General features: G+C 40.8%; 2 protein-coding genes across 3 annotated transcripts in view; one reads left to right on the top strand and one right to left on the bottom strand.

The window, feature by feature from the left end:
- Positions 1-8234, bottom strand: part of shank3a (SH3 and multiple ankyrin repeat domains 3a) — a 122146-nt gene extending 113912 nt beyond the window's left edge. The window contains exons 1-2 of one of the 2 annotated variants that reach the window (XM_037254101.1): positions 8076-8234; positions 7934-7981 (exon numbers count right to left, since the gene is read on the bottom strand). The gene's annotated coding sequence lies outside the window, so the exon portion shown is untranslated. Of the gene's footprint in view, positions 1-7933 lie in introns of both variants that reach the window. The other variant, XM_037254102.1, reaches the window with a different exon arrangement.
- Positions 8235-16893: 8659 nt separating this feature from the next.
- On the top strand, positions 16894-21083 carry arsa (arylsulfatase A). The gene is made up of 8 exons (XM_037254166.1): positions 16894-17241; positions 17732-17972; positions 18112-18330; positions 18406-18575; positions 18899-19023; positions 19230-19357; positions 19674-19776; positions 20299-21083. The coding sequence occupies exons 1-8, from the start codon at positions 17021-17023 to the stop codon at positions 20592-20594; spliced, it is 1503 nt and encodes a 500-aa protein (XP_037110061.1). The 5' UTR covers positions 16894-17020; the 3' UTR covers positions 20595-21083.
- The last annotated feature ends 45 nt before the right edge of the window (positions 21084-21128 follow it).

The following is a 21128-nucleotide window of genomic DNA, read 5'->3' on the forward strand; positions in this document are numbered from 1 at the left end:
TTTCTCACTTTATATTGCCCAATGGCTGAATCGTGATCAGTGTTGAGCTTGCTTGCACTACACGAAAGATGACATATTGTTTGCTCACATTTGGCTCAAGTTGCACGGCAACCGCACACCATCTTGTGCTTCACAGACTGCAGTCATCCACTCCATCCTGTCATTTTCTCCAATATGTAACAGCGCAATGTGGCACAGCAATATGTTTGTCTGCTTTGGTATGTGTGTGATGGGGTGCCTTTATGCATGACGGCTGAATTTTGCTCATTTCCATTAGCGGCTGGCTGACTGGCTGTACCGCACCGTCACCTGCTGCGTGATTGCTGTGACCCAGAACAGTGTGTAGTCAAACTTTACCTTTTTTTCCCACCTGAAATTAGCATCTTTGCAATCATTTGTAAGGTGTAATGACTAGTTTAGCTTTAGGTTCATTGTTTGTTGTTTTTATTATCCTGTTTGGTTTCACATTGGGCACAGTGTGGTAACATAATCAGAGAGTATTTAAAATTAAACATAAGAATTTACCAGCAGTAAATGCAATAGTAGCTAAAGGATTCTCAAATGCTCCAGTCTGTTCTTTTTAGGATCACTTATTTTTCTTGGTAAGTGAATGATGCAGGTAAGTCCAACAGTAACAGTCAAGGATATCCAATTCTCACCTCTCGGAGACTCTTCAAGTCCGTTGCAACCTGCCGATGACACGTTGAGGAACTGTATCGATCGATTATCATGATGAAGGTGACTGTTAAAATACCAATTGTAATCAAACGCCAAATATTTTGGTCCATTCATGGATCGAAGCTGCGTGTCATCAGTAGGTTGCAACAGAGATGCATCCAAATAGCAAGCGTCACTGACATCCACGAACATTTTCATGGATTAAAAACTTGTAAATTTTGCCATTCAGCTCTTGCATGTTTTACGAAAAGTACTGAAAATCCAAAAAGTGGGAAACGTGCATTCAAAAGTTTGGAGAAGGTTCAAATACCGTATTTTCCGCACTATAAGGCGTACCTAAAAACCTCCAATTTTCTCAAAAGCCGACAGTGCGCCTTATAATCCGGTGCGCCTTATATATGGACCAATATTGAGCCACTACAGCAGGCGTGTCCAAATATATGGATTTATATATGGACAAAGTTTTCAAATGGGCCATTCATTGAAGGTGCGCCTTATAATCCGGTGCGTCTTATAGTGCGGAAAATACGGTAAATTCACCTGTAAAAGTTAGGGTGCATTTTAAGATCATCTACAAATTGATCTGAAAGCCCAGTCTCCTTAACTTTTGTAAATAGTTAGTATTCATTAAGCTTCTAGAGTGAAATGTTTCCCACTCTTAATTAGTACCATTGTAGTATTTCTATATTTGGATCAACATCTGTCTAATGTCACATTTGGTATCACAACAGGCACAGTGTCTGCCAGAGCCACAAGCAGCTGGTTCCAACCTTCAACTTAGCCCTGTCACAAGCATTCTCTGGAGGCTATTTTGGTGAAAGAAAAACATGGTGTTCGCTTGAAACCGCAGACAAAAATGTGTGTTTATAACAGAGAGAACTTGTTCAACACCTCAGCGGCACGTAAATTGCACATTTTCAATCAATGTCCAACTGTGTCATCTTCTATCGGCGAGGCCAACCACGTGGATGCTAATGAATTCTTGCGTCTAAACAGCAGGTTGTGGCTGAGAGTTGGCCCTCCATCCACACATTGACAACCAACGGCACTCACGTTGATTATAATGGAGCCACATGAGATATAACCACTCCAGATATTTGGAATAAATTAATTTGTGATGAACATAATAGAAAAGTTAACATTTGTGCAACTTGTGATATCAGTGAGAGTAAACGAGAAATCATATTTACAAGTCAAGGCTGATATTGTTTTTTGCTTTAATTGCATAGATGCCCTGCTGGAATCAATGTTCTTGCTCAACTAGTGTCCCCCCACTACAGGGTTTGCGGCACAATTTCTCAGTTCACTTTTTGTAATATTTTAATGGACTGGTTGAATCTCCCTCTTTGATTTTTTTAAACTTGTATTTCAATTCCAGTGTTATATTGTGCAGATGAATTTAGCCAGGAATAAGTGCATGATGACAGAAGATTGAGAGTCAACGGAACTTCTGCTGGTTATTGTCAAGTAGTGTGGAGTACACTGCTTCAAAAACCCTCTGAAGTATTTTGCAATAATGACAAAGCAGCTGAATTCAGGGTAGAATAATTTCATAAAGTTCAATCATGAAAACCACAAATTACCTAAGGCAAAATATTTTTTGTTATAGTAAATCAAGTGTTTGGACATTTTGTGCGAAATCCTACCTAAATTATTGTGTGAACCGTGATTTATTTAAAAAAAAAAAAAAAAAAAAAAGACTATTATAAAGCTAAGCTGTTATGACCATAATAAATTATGCTCGCTGTATTTTAAACATGTTGGACAAGGAAGAGAAGTACTCCCATAGCGTATTCAAACCATGCTATAATACTACCCAACTAATAGAAAAGCTGTTGCATTTCCTTTTTGATTGCATGTTATTTGATGGAGAACCCTTGACCTACCCTTGATGGCAGTTGTCTATGACGTCATGGCAATCCCCTGACGCGATCGCATGGGAATTACAGTACATGGCAAAATAATACATTCCATTTATTAGCTTGTGTTTATTGATCTCCATGTGAGATGACCTGCAAGCAAGCATCCCTCATCTACCAAAAGTGATACTATACATCATGTTAATACAGGGTGTGTTTGAAATATTGATTGGAACTTGTCCATGTGTATTCATCTAGAGCACTTCTAACATGACCAGGACTCCATAACGTCCTGCCCATGAGCAATTCATAACATCCAATCTATATACCGTATTTTCCAGACTATAAGCTGCTACTTACTGAACAAGCTTTGAAGCCTGCGATTTATAGTCCAGTGCGGCTTATCTATGGATTTCTCATTATTTTGATTACATTGTATAAATTGCGCATATTCGCTTACATTAAATTAATTATTAAAGCATTAAAACATGTGCAGTTTATAGTCCGATGTGGCTTTTATATGAACAAAACAGGATTTAGTACGGCTGACTCATCCTGGCACTCTTGCTCACAAAGCTCTCTAATTTTGCAGTAGTCTCTTAATTTCAGAGCAGGATATAAATACATGATGTTTTAGCCTGTTTGAGAAATTAAGAATGTCAACGTGGCCATTTTCGTGTTTGATATTGCTGTGTGTGGCCCTCGGAGGAATAAGTTTGGACATTCCGTTGTAGACCTTGCCATAGGAGGATAACAGGGATGGTCAATCACAAAGTATAATAGAAAGTGGATAAAGGGGACAAAAAATAATCTGGATCACAAAAATGAGAGGGGAAAAAGGTGACAACCAAGCGGAGAGCAAAGCAAAGCCAGAGGCAAAGTCACCACTCTCATTTCCGCGATGGCTGCATTGGCGGGTGGGCTGAAGTGACGGGTGGAGACACTCAACACCTCAGAGCAAAGCCAACAGCCCAGTGACGTGACCTTTGTGACTTAAGTGCCACTTTTGCTTGGACTTCCATCCCCAACAACTGGTTCAAATAGCACCGCGGATATGAGTTAACAAAATTGCTCAAGCCCATTACAAAAAGACTATAATTATACCAAGGCAGCTGTCGCAATTACATTGTAGTCGAGGAGTGCGGCCCCCTCACAGCAAAAGAACCTTTCCTTTCTTACTGTCATATGTATTCGTCTTATGGGCATCTGGGTAATCCTCAAGCCCCGGCAAACTCAAGACCAGCTCTGTCTCATCACCAAAGACGATCAAGCGTATCTTGCTGAATGGATTTTTCCCACTTCCATTTTAACAGAAAATGTGTCCAAAAGAAAAGAATGTTCTTCTCTTTTTATTGATATTACAAGGCCCTTGACCAAATTCCTTCTTTTGAAAAAATTAAAAAACAAATATTATACATGTGTGGCAATAATTGTAAACATTATGTCATGCCTGAAATTACTTTCAGCGCAAAGAAAGGTTTAATGACAGTTGCGCAATACACATGTGCTATCTTGCCTTCACACGTCTTTGTTGCTGGGGCGAGGTAATCTTCTTAATCATGGGGAGATTCTCACAGGAAGGTATTCTAATAAAGCCAACTACCCCACCTTCTGCCGTTAGCAGTGACGGATATTAGTTTGGGAGATGGGTCGCTTAAAAAGTCCGGTGCATCATACAGTACATGATGTTCTTTCGTACCCCAAAGATGTGCCGTTTGGGAAGTAAAATAGCCACCTTATATGAATGTATATTTACAACTCAAAAGCTATAAAATTGTTAATGTAGATGTTTCCTTCAAACAAGTAATGGACAGTTTTGGATTTTTGATTATTAAGAGCCTAGCCTTTAATTGCCAGACATTCCGGATGGTGTTTGCCTCCACTGTGATATTTAACAAGCTGTCTGCAGGCTTGTGAGTGGCTAGAGAAGTAAAAGTCATTAGTGTTCCTTATTCCATATTTCCTCTGTGCTTGAGGGAAGGTCATTAGCACTGCACCCTATGTCAAAAGCGCCTTTGCACTGGTTCAATTGCTTTCCATGCGCTCGTGTCATTCATTTCTGGAGCGCCTTGGCACAAGGGAACCAGCTGAGATAAGGTCGGATCGCAAATGAAGAGGTCGGCTGTTTTCGTTTGAGCAACGGGTCAACGCGGGCCCTTTTGGTTGTCTGTGCGATCAAACATCTTATTCAGCACCTCCGTGACTGCTTGCGGTCGGTACCGGTAGCAAAAGATGGCTCGTGTTCGACATATGCTTAAATGAGTTTCTTGGAATGCGACAGAATGATTTGTTTTACTTGATGAGGGCAAAGAGTTAAGCACATCATTCCTCCGTGATTCCATTTGGGTGTTTGCATAGTTGCACAATCTTGTTATCGTTGCAGAGGAAGGGGCTACAAAATGAGGTATCGTCTCAATTTGCACATTGCTACTTGAGCAAAACACTATTTGCCGTCTGAAGCGATATTTCAATGAATTTTTATGCTCAAATTGAAATCTAGACCTTGCTGAGTTTTTTTTTCATGTTAAATTACATTCCTGAATTATAGTTACTCCCACTTGGCCCTGAGTTTGTTGTCATAAATATGTTTAGAAAACAAAGAATGATTACATTGAGACAAAGTAATCACTCCTAATATTTATTCAACTGCTGAGACTAACTATTCAGAATTAGGCAATTGTGATTAATATCAAACTGGGGTTTTAAAACTAAATAAAATGGCTGTTATTAAAAGAATGCACAGGATTTGCTCAAAAAGACTGTACCGTATTTTCCGGACTATAAGGCGCACCTAAAAACCTAAAATTTTCTCAAAAGCCGACAGTGCGCCTTATAGTCCAGTGCGCCTTATATATGGATCAATTGATGAATTTGTTGATCCATACCGGTTGTACACAGTGCGCAGCCAAAATGTTTCAGTACGTTTTAGTACGACTAGTAAATTACAAGGTCGCATCGCTTCCCAACATTACGGCAACTGTAGTCAGGGGGCGTCACCGAATAGCTGTTGTACCCGCGAGGCTATTTCATTTCAAAATAGGCTGCTCCGTTAATGTTTCGAGTAAATTTACGGATTGAAATGGAAGGGAAACATAGGTAAGCAGTACCAATGTGTTAGATCGAACTTTAGTCAGTTCCGATCATTTTATAGGAGATCGTTTGAGAAACGCGATTGTTTACACTTTGCTGAGGCTCATGGGAGATTGCGAGCTGAGGCTCGTGGGACTTTGCGGATGGCTAATGCTATAACGATAGCTGCTATACGTACCAGGCTATTTCATGTCAAAATAGGCTGCTCTGTTAATGTTTCGAGTAAATCTACGGATCGATATGGAAGGGAAACATAGGTAAGTAGTACCAATGCGTTAGATCGAACTTTAGTCAGTTCCGATCATTTTATAGGAGATCGTTTGAGAAACGCGATTGTTTACAGAGGGCTCGTTGGTTATTGGCTAGTGGATGCATACCGCAACCCTAGTCAACCTCAGTTTGTTGCAGTATAGCTTCTATTTTATGCGCCTTATAATCCGGTGCGCCTTATATATGGACAAAGTTTTAAAATGGGCCGTTCATTGAAGGTGCGCCTTATAACCCGTTGACCCAACCCAAAGATTGTGACTCTATATGCCACAATTTTAACATTTAGACCTCCCAGTAGGACTGCATAGGCAACAATATCCAAGCATACTTCAATCAACCTGAGAGATTATTTATGTGGCTCGATTGGCTCTGCTGTTTTGATTCACTCGTTCAAGTTGCCTCTAACATCTGTGCATTAGAAAGCGGCCATCTATGGACTGACCTTGTTATTGTAAACTTTTAATTACAGTAAATATGCATATAAAACACTTGTAGGCCATGAAAATGTATGTTCTTACACTACTGTTTGTTGGGAGACTTTTCATCAGTATGCTTGCGTAAGGACGTATGCTTAGGTTGGCTAAAAAGCAAAATAGCACATTTTCTCCTGCTCTTACCAGTGTGCCTCCTAATTGGCAATACTGTAACACCAGAACAAAGCTCTTGCCAATGCATTTTCCACTAATCCAATGAACAGAGTAGGTGACAAACACCCTCAAACAACAATGCACTGATGAGGGATTGGAGGTCCAGCACGAATGAGGGAAAGCTGGAAAAGACGAGAAGAGATACAGAACGCGAGCAAGGCTGCAGATAAGGTATCTGGGTGTTTCGTATGCAGATTGCTGCCGACTGCCTGTCACGGTGGGCCCAATTGCTATCTCGCAAACACTCGTGGCAGCTGCCTTGTCTTACTCGTCCAGATCCAACGGCGCAGCTCCACCGGAGAGACACACAACTCTTGTTTTTCTTACCGGAGGCACACCTGCGTCGCCGTGCACGTGCTATCGAGCTCTTTGCTCCGCCCCGCAGTCCCCATAATTGAAACAGATGGAGGAGCCGGTGCGGGCGAAGAGGAGGAGGCCCTGAAGGAGATGGGGATGGAAGAAGAGGAGCGATCGCGCCGCCTCTTGAGGTTGTTGGGCCTTCTTATCATTGTGTTACGGATTGGGATACATATGATATCATTCAACTTGATTCAAAACTGATCCAGTCATAAAATTGTTTTTAAATTGTTTGTTTTGTTATTTTGTATAGTTTGGAGGAAATAAATTGTCTATTTTTTGTCATTTTATCCATATAAAGTGCACAAAAGAAAAACAGATTTGACTGTTTTTTTTAAAATTGGGATTTATTTTGCCTCTCTCGTCAGAAAACAATGATAACACCAAGTATTCCCGATGGAATTCGCAGCTTGTTTGGAAGATATTCTGTGATTGCACAGCTTCATGGCTGACTGAATAAAAGTTTCCACCTTCTAATAGGCTTTCTTTTCCTTTGGCTTCCCAGAGTACGAACGTGTCCAATTCAAACGGTGGATCTCCCTCAATTTACTTTGGCTTGGAGACAAGACTGGTTCAATATCTCTGAACTAACAAAAAATACATTTCAGAACCTCACGCCTTTGAGAAACTGTCCATGAAAACATATTAAATTGAGAATAAAAATGAACTTTCACGTGATTTCTTTGGCATCTCTATATCTATCTCGCTATGTATTGTATGTCTATGCATCATGGAATGCTGGTGTGGTATGGCCTATCTTTGACTTTATGGCTTTGAGATGCTAGTGCGGGTAAAATGTTCAAATGAATATAACATGAAAAGTCACAATGGGCTTGAGAGGCCCTTAAGTTGTCGGGCAATAATGAAGAATTGCGCATACATCAAAAGCAAGGGAAAAGTATCCTCAACACATAAAGGTACATTGTTGCTTCAAAATGGTGTCAATATGTCAAACTATAGTAGAAAAATGGTTCATCAATTAACATAAGAATCTGATTAATTAGGTAGTGTCAATAATTGACTCATTCCTACCTGCACAGCTGAACATCAAGAGGTCAGAGAGTTTCTGGGTCTTGGCAGCTAATTTACATCAGAAGAAAAAAAGAATGGATATTGTTTGTTAATTCAAAAGAAAAAAGACTAATTAATTACCACCATGGAGAAGAAAAATTACTGTGTCTGAAAGTCAGCTTCCCAGATGAACCGCTGTGCAAAATGTGACTCCTGCTCTCAGGCTACCAACCCAAAGTCTGTTCCTCTGTGTGTGTGTGTGTGTGTGTGTGTGTGTGTGTGTGTGTGTGTGTGTGTGTGTGTGTGTGTGTGTGTGTGTGTGTGTGTGTGTGTGTGTGTGTGTGTGTGTGTGTGTGTGTGTGTGTGTGTGTGTGTGTGTGTGTGTGTGTGTGTGAGAGTATGGAGGCAATGCTGGCCTCTCTTTATTGTCCCGCAGTAAGAAGATCCTACAGGTGAAACAATATCAGGCCTTTCAAACGGAGGTGAACACACTCAACTAAGTCACGCTGAGCCAGTCATGAACAGAACAGACAGTATATTAAATGGTGTGTGTGTGTGTGCGCGCGTCCGTGCGTGTGTGTGTGTGTGTGTGTATGTTGACTGACTACCTCCTGTGTGGCTGGAAAGCAGGAGACATGCCTGTCAGCACCGGTCAGTCATTAGCCTTCAGTGTATGTGTGTGTGTGTGCGTGCGTGTGTGTGTGTGTGTGCGCGTACGTGCGTGCGTGCGTGCGTGTCAGCGGAGGGCAGGTTCAAAGGTCATGTGCGGAGCGGAATGGCTTCACTGGAGAGGTAAGTTTGAAGAGGAAATTGGTTAAACAACACAAAAGATCACTTTTTAAACAATGTGTAAACTCTCCCTCTCTAAACAGAAGTGATGCACACTTGCATGAATAATTGAATACTAAGCGTGCGCGTGCGCGCAAGCGTGCGTGCATGTGTGTGCGCGTTTGAGCGTGCCAGAGTTTTCTCTCAAATGAGCTGTTTTGTCACAGAAAAAGTCCGCGAAATTCCATTCCTTTGTTGGCAATTTTCCAGGTCCGAATTAGGGGTAGAAGGTTTTGCGTCTGATAATTACCACCTCTAAGCAGTGGCGTGACATTGTTATCAGCGCAGTTACACACACACGCAGACATACACACACAAGCTGCCCCAATTATATTCCTCTCACCCTCCCACCTGAGAAGGGCAATGCAATGCAATGCCTGCCACTCATGGCAATGAGCTTCCCGGCTATTTAACAGTCTGTGAATCAGCCCTCCTCCAAACTGATGTGGCCTGTAATTGAGCTCCCCCTAAAAATACAAAACACAATAAATAACATATTCATAGCTGTGACGAGGGTCACCTTCAAGCAAAGTTGATTCTTTCTCGGCCGGAGATTTTTTTTTTTTTAAATAGCTTATTAAGCTTCATGAACTGGAGTAAGTGCAGAAGACCTTCAGACCTATCATCTAAGACAACCATCTTCAAACAGAGATAGGAGGGGGTGGTAACAAAAAATGGATGGAAGTAGGTACCATGTGGTGGGAAAATTGTTTGGTCAGCATCCTTTTGAATGTTAACAATACATACGTATATTTGATTTTCCTCACAATCGACGCATGTTTTCCTTTATTCCGCTTTAAAAGAATGCACAACCTCTCTCCATGGAGCTCTTTATTCAGTGTGTTGTGTTCCTAACGCCATCACGACTTTATCCCCTTGTGTAGCTATTTTCCTCTTTCCAGTTATTTTGTGTGACACTTCTATTCTGTTGACAGCACAGGACTTGATGTACATTTCCATCTGTCTCCCCGAGGATCGTGTTAGACTGCGTTGTCAGAAAAAAAATAAAGAAGATGCCTGCCTTTAAACCATGAATAAAGAACACAATAGTAGCCTCCGAGCCCAAAAGAAAGCGTTCCAGGCCACAGCGCGCTCTGGTGATGACGCCTATTAATCATTGTTGTTTGAAAACGTTGAGCAGCGGCATATTTCAGCAGACGTGGGGGCATATTAAAGAGTCATTTCACAAGCTGACAAAGGACAATCAGGCTCACAGTGATCACCAGTGACGGGATGCATTTTTGTTTTAGATTAGCATTCCCATTTGATTTGGGGCGACAATGACAGCGGGAAGGAAGTGACATCACAATATACTTCAAAACCGAGCTGAAGGCCCTTCAGATTGACACAAGTTGAATTTAGTTGGAGAGCGAAGACCCATTTACAGAGAGTGCTGGATTGACATCAGAATTTCGATCCTCCAGCCACGAAGACGAAAAATGGCTTTGTTGTCGGTGTAACTAAAAACAGCCAATGTATACAATCGTGTTGACAAAAAACAGCTCTCCGTTGAACTGCAAGTATACTCCATGCATTGGGCCTGTGAGTAACAAGGACAGCATTTGTAAGATCCGTGAGACAAGCGAGAAGCAGCTTCAGCACCGCGAGACGAGCAATGCGGGTAGACGAGATCAAGCGTGACACAAAAAAATAGGATTTCATTTGTGGGCATTGCAATGCTAATCGATTCAAGCTATGGCAGCTGACATGCACTGTGATGACCTGAGTCACTATTCTGTGAGTCTCTATGGTTAAGTGCTCGCCATGCTAATTCAAAGTCAAGAATGCAATTAGATACTTTGCGACGCTGTACTTGCTAATTCATTTACGTTCATTAAGCTGCCGGCTTCCCCGCCAAATGGATTTCACGCAATTAAGCCGAACCGATGCCGGAAATGGCAACGAGAATGATGAGCTGCTGCTCTCTGCTACTCGAGTCAGCGGGGACACTGACGCGGCCTCACAATGAAGCGAAGAAATTCCGATGTGGAAATTTCATCACTAATTCGATCTTCTGCCAGAGTTAATGAGGAGAGCATTGGCAATAAACTCACCATTTAGGGGAAAGAACAAACATTTCACACGTCAAAGAAATCCCTCGTGTTCATTATAATATGGAAATCACATTTAGCTATGCAAAATGTTACTTTAGAATAATATATTGAAAGTTATTGGAGCAGTGAGGCAAATTTCTTTTTTATTATTATTGTTGTTGTAGACTGGCTTTGCCTGTGGAAAGTATTTTCATGCACATAACCAACATCAAACAAAATAACTGTCTATGGAGGGAGGAGGGACAAAAAGCAAAAGGAGAGTGCTTGATGCACGGTACTTTGGATGAAGTACCGGAACAGTGTACCCTGCTAATAGGATAATCCCAGTGCCCAGCATGAGTAGCAAAGTCAGCCATGTTTACCAGCAGCTGATCAAGATAACCTCTCACACTGGCAAAACCTAATTGTGGGGCTTGCTCATGCATTTTGCATTTATTATAGTACGCCCCTCTCAAGTCATTAGCGTGATCTGCTTGCATACTGTAAAAGAGCAAAAGCGCTGAAGCTGCTAATGAAGAGCCCGACAATCTTGTTTACATCTTCCCGTGTGAAATGTATTCTGCAAGTGTTTATCTGTTTGATATCATTTTGTTCCATGTGAAGAGTATAAATTGTGAATTAATTTCAATATATTAGGAGTTAGAAAGTAAGTCACAGTTAGCACGAAGTACCGAGATGCAACTAAGGGCACGATTGGTTAAGATCTGGGAACAATTTATCCATTCATCTATTTATTTTCTGAACCAATTTATACTCATGTAAGTACAAAAAAAAAAGGTTATTGAGTTTGAACTCGTACAAGAGAAACAGTTTGAAGTGACTAAGGCACAACATTGTGATGAGCCTTAATGATCTGATGATAATAATGATCTGATGATAATGATGTTGTTTGCGGGTCAGTATATTAAATAATGTATAATAATGTAAAGATAAACCTGTTTGCTGATAAAAATGAAAAAAAGAGTGTAGCAGTTTTTCCATGTGAATGTGTGCCAAGGTCAATCACAGTGTTAGTCGCTGACTGCAATTCGTTTGCAATTGTTCAAATCAGTCGCATTGGAACGTATACTCTTGGTGTGTAGCAGACCTTAGACAACACAAGTGACGACTGATTGGAAAATGGAAAAAAAACAATTTACGTCTATCAAGAGGTGTTTGGGGCGAATATAGAATTGTCGAGGCAATACCACACTCATGACAGATGATGACCAATTCTGACGGAGCTGTTTACGGTCAGAGTGGAGCACCTCAGGACAAGCGAATCTCAAGGTGACGATGACGATAAATCTTCATAGCCAAATCCCACTTTCGGAATTGAGCTCATGTAACACTTATTGGAATATGTCTGGATTGCCGCTCTTGGGCATGGATCTACTCATCATATCGCCACATATGCGGGTAAACTCATTTTTCCATGGGAGCCGTCGCTGTGGATTGCTCAGAAGTGGAGGTCTGAGGTGGCGTGTCAGTCTGAAAAGGAATAAATCACTTCTGGAGCTTGGCTGCGTGGCAGAGAATGAGACTGGAGGGTAAAGCAGCAGCCACGTGGGCGACTCAGGCCACCTCGCTTTTTAATACCACCAGGCAGGTCCAAAAGGAAATGGTCAGTGGATCACTGAAGATGACTCAATCTGGCAACATGTGTCAAGTGGGAGTAAGCCACATATGTGCAAGTCATATATCTTAAGGTTCAAGTTCCAAGTATGTCTTGGAGTTACTGTGGCAAAAATCAAGCAAGTCAAGTCCCTACTAGAGATAATGGAAGTCGACTTGAATGTGATGAATAGTCGAGTGTCGACCTCTTCGATATTTTTTCACTACAGTACACTTGTGCTTTATATTTTGGGGGAAGATAAATTTGCAGATTTTGCAGAAAACCATGCTGCCACTTTTTTGGTCAAATATTAGGTAAATTGGTTTTATCGGGAAATTATTGTGCATGCTGCATTATTGGCCATAACATTTTGCGGACAAAGCCAGAGCGTCACTTCGCACCGCTGCCCTCATTCATCGCAGCCAGTCCCGCATCTTAGCCGGTATGAATCTTTTAAGACTCGCGGTAATCGGACGAGCCAGAGCTAGCGACCCGCAACTAACTTCAACGCTCATCCACAATCAGTTCTTGTTTTTAATACTCTCTGACCCACGCAGACACAGGAAGACTGTGTCAGCAACACACAAGTATTTTAGTCTGGCAGTGGACCAGTGAGTCAAAGGTCCTCTGACATTTGACCACTTTGGACTCAACTCCTTCACAAACCCAAACCAGTCTCTGTATTGTCTTAATTCTGTATTGTCTTGTCAAAAAAAACATATAGTCAACATTAAGCAGAGTTCATGTTTGACCAGATATCAGGAGTTAAGATAGCTTACCAGTTTTGCGAGTTTTATAGTGATGGAAGACATTAGATGTCATTAGTGCTGGGCGATATGGCCCTCAAGTCTGACTTGAGTCAAATCATCTGACTAGACTCGGCCCCCACTTAGAATATATTGAAATAACAGTTGCAATGTCCAGTGACAATTTTTCGAATACAGTAGATAATGGCAGCTTGTCTCCGCCTCCGAGTTTGGAACAATGACAACACGAATGTGCGTGTTAATAATGTCAATATTAGCCCAGCAGCTTCTCAAACATTAATGAGTTCCTGGGCTCGCGTTGCTCCGCCGAGGCCTGTTAGATTTCACTGCATGATTCCGCTCACTCGCTCTTCCAGCGTCTGTTGTGCCAGATAGCGCCTCGGCCATGGTTGCCAACACGTACTTTGTCGTCGCTCCCCAAGCGCACGAGCCAGACGCACAATGACTTTCATCATAAGGACCGCTTGATCTCCACTCAAACAGGGATGGCCACAAAATGTGCCTTGAGCAAATAACTCGAGCTGTCACTGTAGAATATTCTATCTCTTTTGGAAATACCAAACGCTCACTTTTGATTGACACGGTGCTTCATTTCCGTAAAACACTCTGCAGAATGTTTGCACTTTGTATTTTATGCACACATTACCTTAGCTCTATATTGTGGTCACCAAAAATAAAACAAACAAAAAAACATTTCATGTCTGAGGCTCCACACAGATGATAATTGACAGATTCTGGTTGGAATGGATGACAAATAGCAAAATAAATGGAGGTTTCATTTCTCTGAGCAGAAAGCCTTTGCAAATGCAACTTGTGATCCTTTAGCGCCCACTAGCGCTCATAGGGAAGATTGGGTTTTTTAATGCTCTTGGACAGTGAAACTCTCGGGTTTGCCCAGCAGAAATCAGCCAAATTGAGAAATATTCCACAAGACTGGAACCGGGTGTCAATATAGGGTCTCAAACTAGGATAGTGATGTCACAGAAGTAGCACATCATTTCAGGTTAAAGGTTTTAATTAGGATCTCAATTAGGGTTGGCGTTTCAGATGTGTGAGATTCAGTTTCAAGCCAGGGCTAGAGTTTCAAATTAAATTATTTTGGGGATTCAGAATGGTGAGTTAGGATGAATCGTTTTGTCCGCAGGCACCTTACACACCCGCACACAAACATTCACACAAAGCTATGAAAGAAGATGTTGAAAAGAGCTCCAAAGCTACTCAACACTCGCAAGCTCCATCAAGGGAATGACAAATCAGAAGACTCAGCAATCTATCAGAAGACGCCCACATTGGAAGCCATAAAGATGCAGCTTCCAGACATGCCAACTGATCTGTGCCTGTGTTGGGTTTACTTCAGCACAGTGCGGCAAATGAGGTAACCTCCTCTGAGATGAGGCCATGGTGTAAAACGGTGCACAACATATCAAGATACAGCCCTGAGGTGGGACCATTTAAAAAAAAAAAAAAGTTAGACCAAAGCTTTGAGAAGAGAGGTTCCTCCCAATTTTATGCAGTCATCTTCTCTCTACATGTTTGATTAAACACAGTCATTGGATTTTCTATACTGCACAGCCAATACCAATTATAATAGAGTGCAATGCAGAGTGGATTAAACAAAAAAATGAGATCATAATTAGAATTACCGTATTTTCCGGACTATAAGGCGCACCTAAAAACCTAAAATTTTCTCAAAAGCCGACAGTGCGCCTTATAGTCCGGTGCGCCTTATATATGGACTAAATTCCTAAATCTAAACTGGCCCGAAGCATTGTGTCATGAAATCAATCATAAGTGGCCCGCTGAAGACTATGAATCATGAATCAAAAAGACTATGGATCATTATTTTGTGATTATAAATTAATTTGTTGCGTTTGAAGTTGCAATAAAAATGATAAAATGGAGAATGATTTGATTTGGATTAAAAATCTGACGATGCATTAATGGTGCGCTTTATAGTCCGGTGCGCCTTATATAAGAACAAAGTTTTAAAATGGGCCATTCATTGAAGGTGCGCCTTATAGTCCGGTGCGCCTTATAGTCCGGAAAATACGGTAATATTGAGCAGCTCTACAGATAACGTTAAAATGAGCATGAATTGATGTTTCATTATTAAAATAAGCAATTTGACTTACAAGTCCAACATTATGCAGCATTTCATTTTCCATTATTTTCTATGGAGAAAAATACTGACACAGCCCAGCCAGCACCCTGGAAAGGATCATTTGGCCAAAAAGCTTTTACTGTAAAAAAAAAAAAAAAACTGTGAATAACTCACACAACTGACTAATAAGGAGCCAAGTGAGAAAGAAAAATGCTCACACAATTTCATCAATGGCTATATATGGTGTCTTATTTGAATATATGCCATCCTTTCACAGCCCGCCCCGCCCCCCCCCCCCCCCCCACACACACACAAAGAATTAAAAGCTGAATGTAGGTCAGTCCTGCAGAGAAATGTGAAAGTGAATAGTAAATCAAAACTATCAGCAGATGCAGCAGCATCCCCCGCACCCAAGCTAAACTGCAGTGTGAGAGTCGAGTGCACAAACACACACACTCATTCAAATGTTTGTGCCTCACATTTCAAGATTACAGTTAATACTTGTCAGGTTATAAATTACAAGTGTTCACGTTTTAAAGTAGCACCATGACCCAGCAAATTTCAAATAGGGTGGTAAAACATGTTGTGTTAGGGCTTCAAAATTAGTGTTTCAAGACATGCGTGAGAGTTTCAATCATGTTTGGGTGTCAAAGTTTAGTGTGTACAAACCAGCATTAGGGTTTTAAATTAGGGTTTCAAATTAAGGCTTTCAAACAAGCACCCATTCTTTTTTTTTATGGCTTCAAACTAGTGTTTTCAAGACAGAGTTGAGGTTTTGGTTTGGATAATTCTAAGATTAAGAAATTATAGAAGGGTTCAAGCTTCAGATAAACATTTCAAAAAAGGGTGTGGTTTCAAAACAGGGTCGGAACAGCTGTTCTAGGGTTCTCAAATGAGGGTTTTTAAATTAGGCCAAAAGTGAGACTATAAAGTTGAAAATTGGATAAAGAATTTAAATGAATGTTGGCGTTAAAGGTTAGGGCTTCGTCAGAGGTGGGGGATTCAAAGATTCATTATAATGCAAGAAAGGAAAATAATATATTTTAAAAGGCACAATTTCTAAAGACTGGTATCTAAATACTAAATGTGAAAAAACAATCGGCACCAGTCAATCACTCACTAAGCACACCATTTCTATTAAGGATGCAAAAAATATAAAAAATGAAATAAAACTTACCGAATCTGTGGATTGTTTGAGGACAGGATCCACCTTCGTCATTTCTTTGCCAATGAATAAAGACGGACTTATTACGTCCAACAATTGTTTTTTTTGTTTTTTTTTTTACTGTCGTCGTCGTGGTAGGCACTTGCCGTGTGCTGCAGCTTTTCATTTCCTGCATGATAGAAAATGTTTTACAGGTTTTGTCATAGAAAATGTTTTGCAGGTTTTGTCGTATCTACCGGGTAGCTCGCAACAGGTTCCTGTTTACACCTTGGAAATAGGGGATTGTGTGGCAGTATATGGCTATTTTATTTATCACTAAAAATACACATTACTATTTCATTTAATCAATTTATATGCCGATACACGATTGAGTAATAAAGTATGATTCTATGCATAATCAAACATTGGCTTGTTTACACGGTAAATCTGTTCAGAGTTGATTTTGTAGTCCGAGCACGGTTGGACTACATTTCCACACGAGCATGACGTCACATACAAGCGACACTTTCGTTCGCAAAGTGACCATTTGTTGTGGTTCCTCTTCTTTTTGGACTTTGCTTTGATTTTTCGAATTGTTGTGCAATGTGACAATCGTCAGAATGGAATTGCCCCGCCTGGGATTTGTGGCCTTGTTATGCATTTGTGCACAGGGTACCTCGCCTCCCAATTTTGTCGTGATCTTCGCTGATGATTTGGGTTTTGGAGATTTGGGGTGTTACGGGCACCCCAGCTCGTTTACACCGAATCTGGACCGCCTTGCTGCCGGTGGACTCCGCTTTACGGACTTTTACTGCACCAGCCCCGTCTGCAGCCCGTCCAGGTCAATGTGATACATCATTAAATGAGATACATTTTTATTTATACTTAACGGGTTTTTGTTCTTCCTCCTCGTGGACATAATGGGGTGTCTAGTCAATATATTTTCATTTATTATTAACTTTATTAAATCGTGATTATTATTATTATTGAATAATTTGCGGCTGTAAAAACTCCCATTTAACATGAGCGTGAATGAGATTGGTTTATTCTGAACTCAGCCACATCCCCAGGGTGTGCACACTTGTGCAACCACATCTCTCAAGTCCTTATTTCACCTCCCCATCATATTTGTTCAATTGAGTTGTACAAAAAATAAATAATTTGTCTTTTTTTTGTATCACATAACAGGGGTGTGTAGACTTTTATGCACTGTACTAATATGCACTGTACATATTTTACACACCACTTTGTAATGCTTATTTCTTTTCTTATTGATATAAGAGTATGTAAATGTAATCTCACTGTCTTGTTATATACCATTGTGTGTCCAGGGCGTCACTGCTGACAGGACGGTATCAGACCCGCTCTGGTATTTACCCTGGGGTTCTGTATCCTGGTTCTATCGGCGGCCTGCCACACAATGAAACCACCATTGCCGAGGTGCTGAAGCCTCTGGGCTACGCCACGGCTGCTGTAGGGAAGTGGCACCTGGGATTTGGGCAGAACGGAACTTTCCTTCCCACCAAGCAGGGCTTCGACGAGTACCTAGGCATACCGTACTCACACGACATGGTCAGTCTTGCAATAACCCATTGGCTCAAATATAAACATTGTGGTTTATCATCCAATTTATTCATTAGTTTAACAGTCATTTATATTATTGAAGAAAAAAAATAGAGTGACGTATTGTCCTTGTTACTTTCCCCCTTAGGGCCCGTGTCACAACCTGACCTGCTTCCCTCCAGACATCAAGTGCTTCGGGCAGTGCGACGTAGGCACTGTTCTAGTCCCCCTGATGCACAATGAAGTCATCAGGGAACAGCCTGTGAACTTCCTGAATCTGGAACGAGCATACAGCGACTTCGCCACCAGCTTCATCACCACCTCGGCCAAGAAAAAGCAACCCTTCTTCCTCTACTATCCGTCCCACGTAGGCAGGCCAATGACATACTGTAGCTTTTTTTTTTACAATGTTTGACTTTTGTTTTTCGGTATGCCCCACCAGCACACCCATTATCCCCAGTATGCGGGCCAGGAGGCTGCCGGGAATACGTCAAGAGGCCCATTCGGAGACTCTCTGTTGGAGTTTGACAACACTGTCGGAAAGGTGCTAGCCAGCTTGGAGGAGAACGGAGTGATTCACAATACGCTGGTTTTCTTCACGTCAGACAATGGGTAATAAGATGCCATTTTAAATACGGTCCTAGATACAGTCAACATGTCCATTTAAATTTTATAGCTTTTATAAAAACGTAGAATATGTTATTGGTGTTTTCATCAAAATGCAAACTTGGTTTCTCAATAAAATACAAATGTATTTCTTGTAAGATTACATCTGTTGTTCTCCAAAGAAAAAGTGGCTTTTCTCGTAACATTACTATCTGATTTTGTTCCTGTAAAATTGCCACTAGTTGCTTCTAGGGGGAAAAAAAATGTTGAAGTCTTCAACAATACTGTTATGGTTTTCTACTACTCCCTCAATGTTGTTTTTGTATCAGGCCTTCGCTGATACGCATGTCCCGAGGTGGTAACGCCGGAGCTCTGAGATGCGGCAAAGGCACCACGTATGAGGGTGGCATGAGGGAGCCCGCCATCGCCTTCTGGCCTGGCACAATTACACCAGGTCTGCTATATTATTTCAATACAATCCAAACAGTGCTGCAAGTACAACATTGAAGCTGTGCAAGGCTAAATTTGAATCTGGCAATAGATTGTGACTATCCATTTAATGGATGGTTGCTTATAATCAAGGAAGCTTGATATAGAGGCAATTCACTCTTCGGTACCATCTTTTGCTTAGTTCTCCTGTGTGTTGGTTTGTGTGTTCAGGTGTGACACATGAGCTGGCGAGCACTCTGGATATCCTGCCCACCATCGCTAGGCTAGCAGGAACTAAAACACCACCAGTTGAGCTGGATGGTGTCGATATGACTGAAGTCCTCATCAATCACGGAACGGTAAAACACTTAAAACTACGGCAAGAAAAAATACTGGTAATCTGACAAGAAGTTGTATTTTATCAAGAAAGGAGAAAACATGAAAAAAATTAAAAGAGAATGATTTTTTATATTTATTTATATGTATATTTATTTGGATTTCATTACATTATTATATGTTTGTATTTTGATATTTTTTATACGAACATATTTCTTAATCGTTTTCCTCACGTTTCACCGAAAACAGCTATCATAAGTGAATTAGGTCTTTTCTCACAGTTGAACGAGCATTTCGGAATACCTTGAAAATTATGTCTTCGTGTAAATGTTTTTACAGAGTAAGAGGGAGGCAATGATGTTCTACCCTACTGATCCCAGTGAAAATTTCGGGCTCTTCGCTCTCCGACTTGGGAAGTACAAGGCGCACTTCTACACACGAGGTGAGCTTTAATATGTTTATAAGTGCTACGAACCTTAACCCACAACTTTATATACATATATTTACATTGTGTTCCATGCCAACCTCGTTTCAAAATTCTTATAAAAAGAAAAAGTAAAGAATAATTGCCACAGACAGTTTTCTAAGATACTAAATAACACATCCAAAATGTGCACGTCTTCCAGTAATGACTAACATGTTACTTTTTCCAGTCAAGTATTAAGTAAGTAAAGTAATCAGACTACAGTTAGCCTTCAAATATCACCAAATGTTACTTACTGCACAGAATGTATTTACTTTGACTTGGCGGTGACATCAGTATTTTACATACGGGTTGGATTTCCACATTTTGCCCTTGCCAGAAGTAATTTTGCACTTGACTTGAATATATTTTATTTAAAATCATTATAATCATTATATAATTGGCGCTATTGTACATTTTCGCCGATGATATCCTTTAGTCTAGGGTGCCAGCCCTGCCTTTCGTCTACTCAAATTCGTCACTGTTGATCCCATCCACCAGGTTCCACCCTAAGCAGCACGACCCCTGACAAAGAGTGTTCAGTGTTCGCCACCCTTACCGCTCACGACCCGCCGCTGCTCTTTGATTTGGAGGCCGACCCCTCAGAGCACTACCCGCTGGGGCCAAGCGGTGAGACTGACATACCGGCGCTGCTGGAGAGAATTAAGAAAGTCAAAAAGCAGTTTGAAGCCTCCATGGTGTTCGGAGAGAGTCAGATTGGGAAAGGAAGCGACCCGCAACTGGAGCCTTGCTGCAGTCCACAGTGCAGCCCGAAACCTCATTGTTGTCAATGCTGACAAAAATACTGCAAATAATCACAGAGGAGTACAATTCTCTCTTCTTTTTTTTTTTGTGGTGCTTCTGTTGACACTAAAATTGCACAGTTTATATATCGGCAGCATAATAGCTCTCGTGATTCCGTGAAGTTTGGCATAAGTGACATAACACTAGTGGTATATGAAGGCTCCCTCTAGTGGTGTGATAAAGAATCAATGGGTTATGTCTAAACATGCATATTAGTGACTGAAATCTTTGTTTTAATCAGTACAGTGTCATTAAGTACACTTTATCTGTATTTAACCTTTAACTAAAATACAGTTGTATTCAATCTTTTACGATTTTTTTGTTTTTTAAAAAAATTTACAATTTGGTATGTAACTTCACAATAAATCATTGTTTTTCCTATCCCAATGATGATGTAAAAAATTTGAGAATCAATGGTCTGTGTTATTGTTTATCATTCTGCCAAAACAGTAATAAAACAATACCAATATGCTTCTTAAAAATGTGTCTGGATTCTCAGTCATTCAGGTCTCGATAAACTATTTTTT

Source organism: Syngnathus acus, chromosome 6, assembly GCF_901709675.1.
Source record: "Syngnathus acus chromosome 6, fSynAcu1.2, whole genome shotgun sequence".
In the NCBI taxonomy this organism is placed as follows: domain Eukaryota; kingdom Metazoa; phylum Chordata; class Actinopteri; order Syngnathiformes; family Syngnathidae; genus Syngnathus; species Syngnathus acus.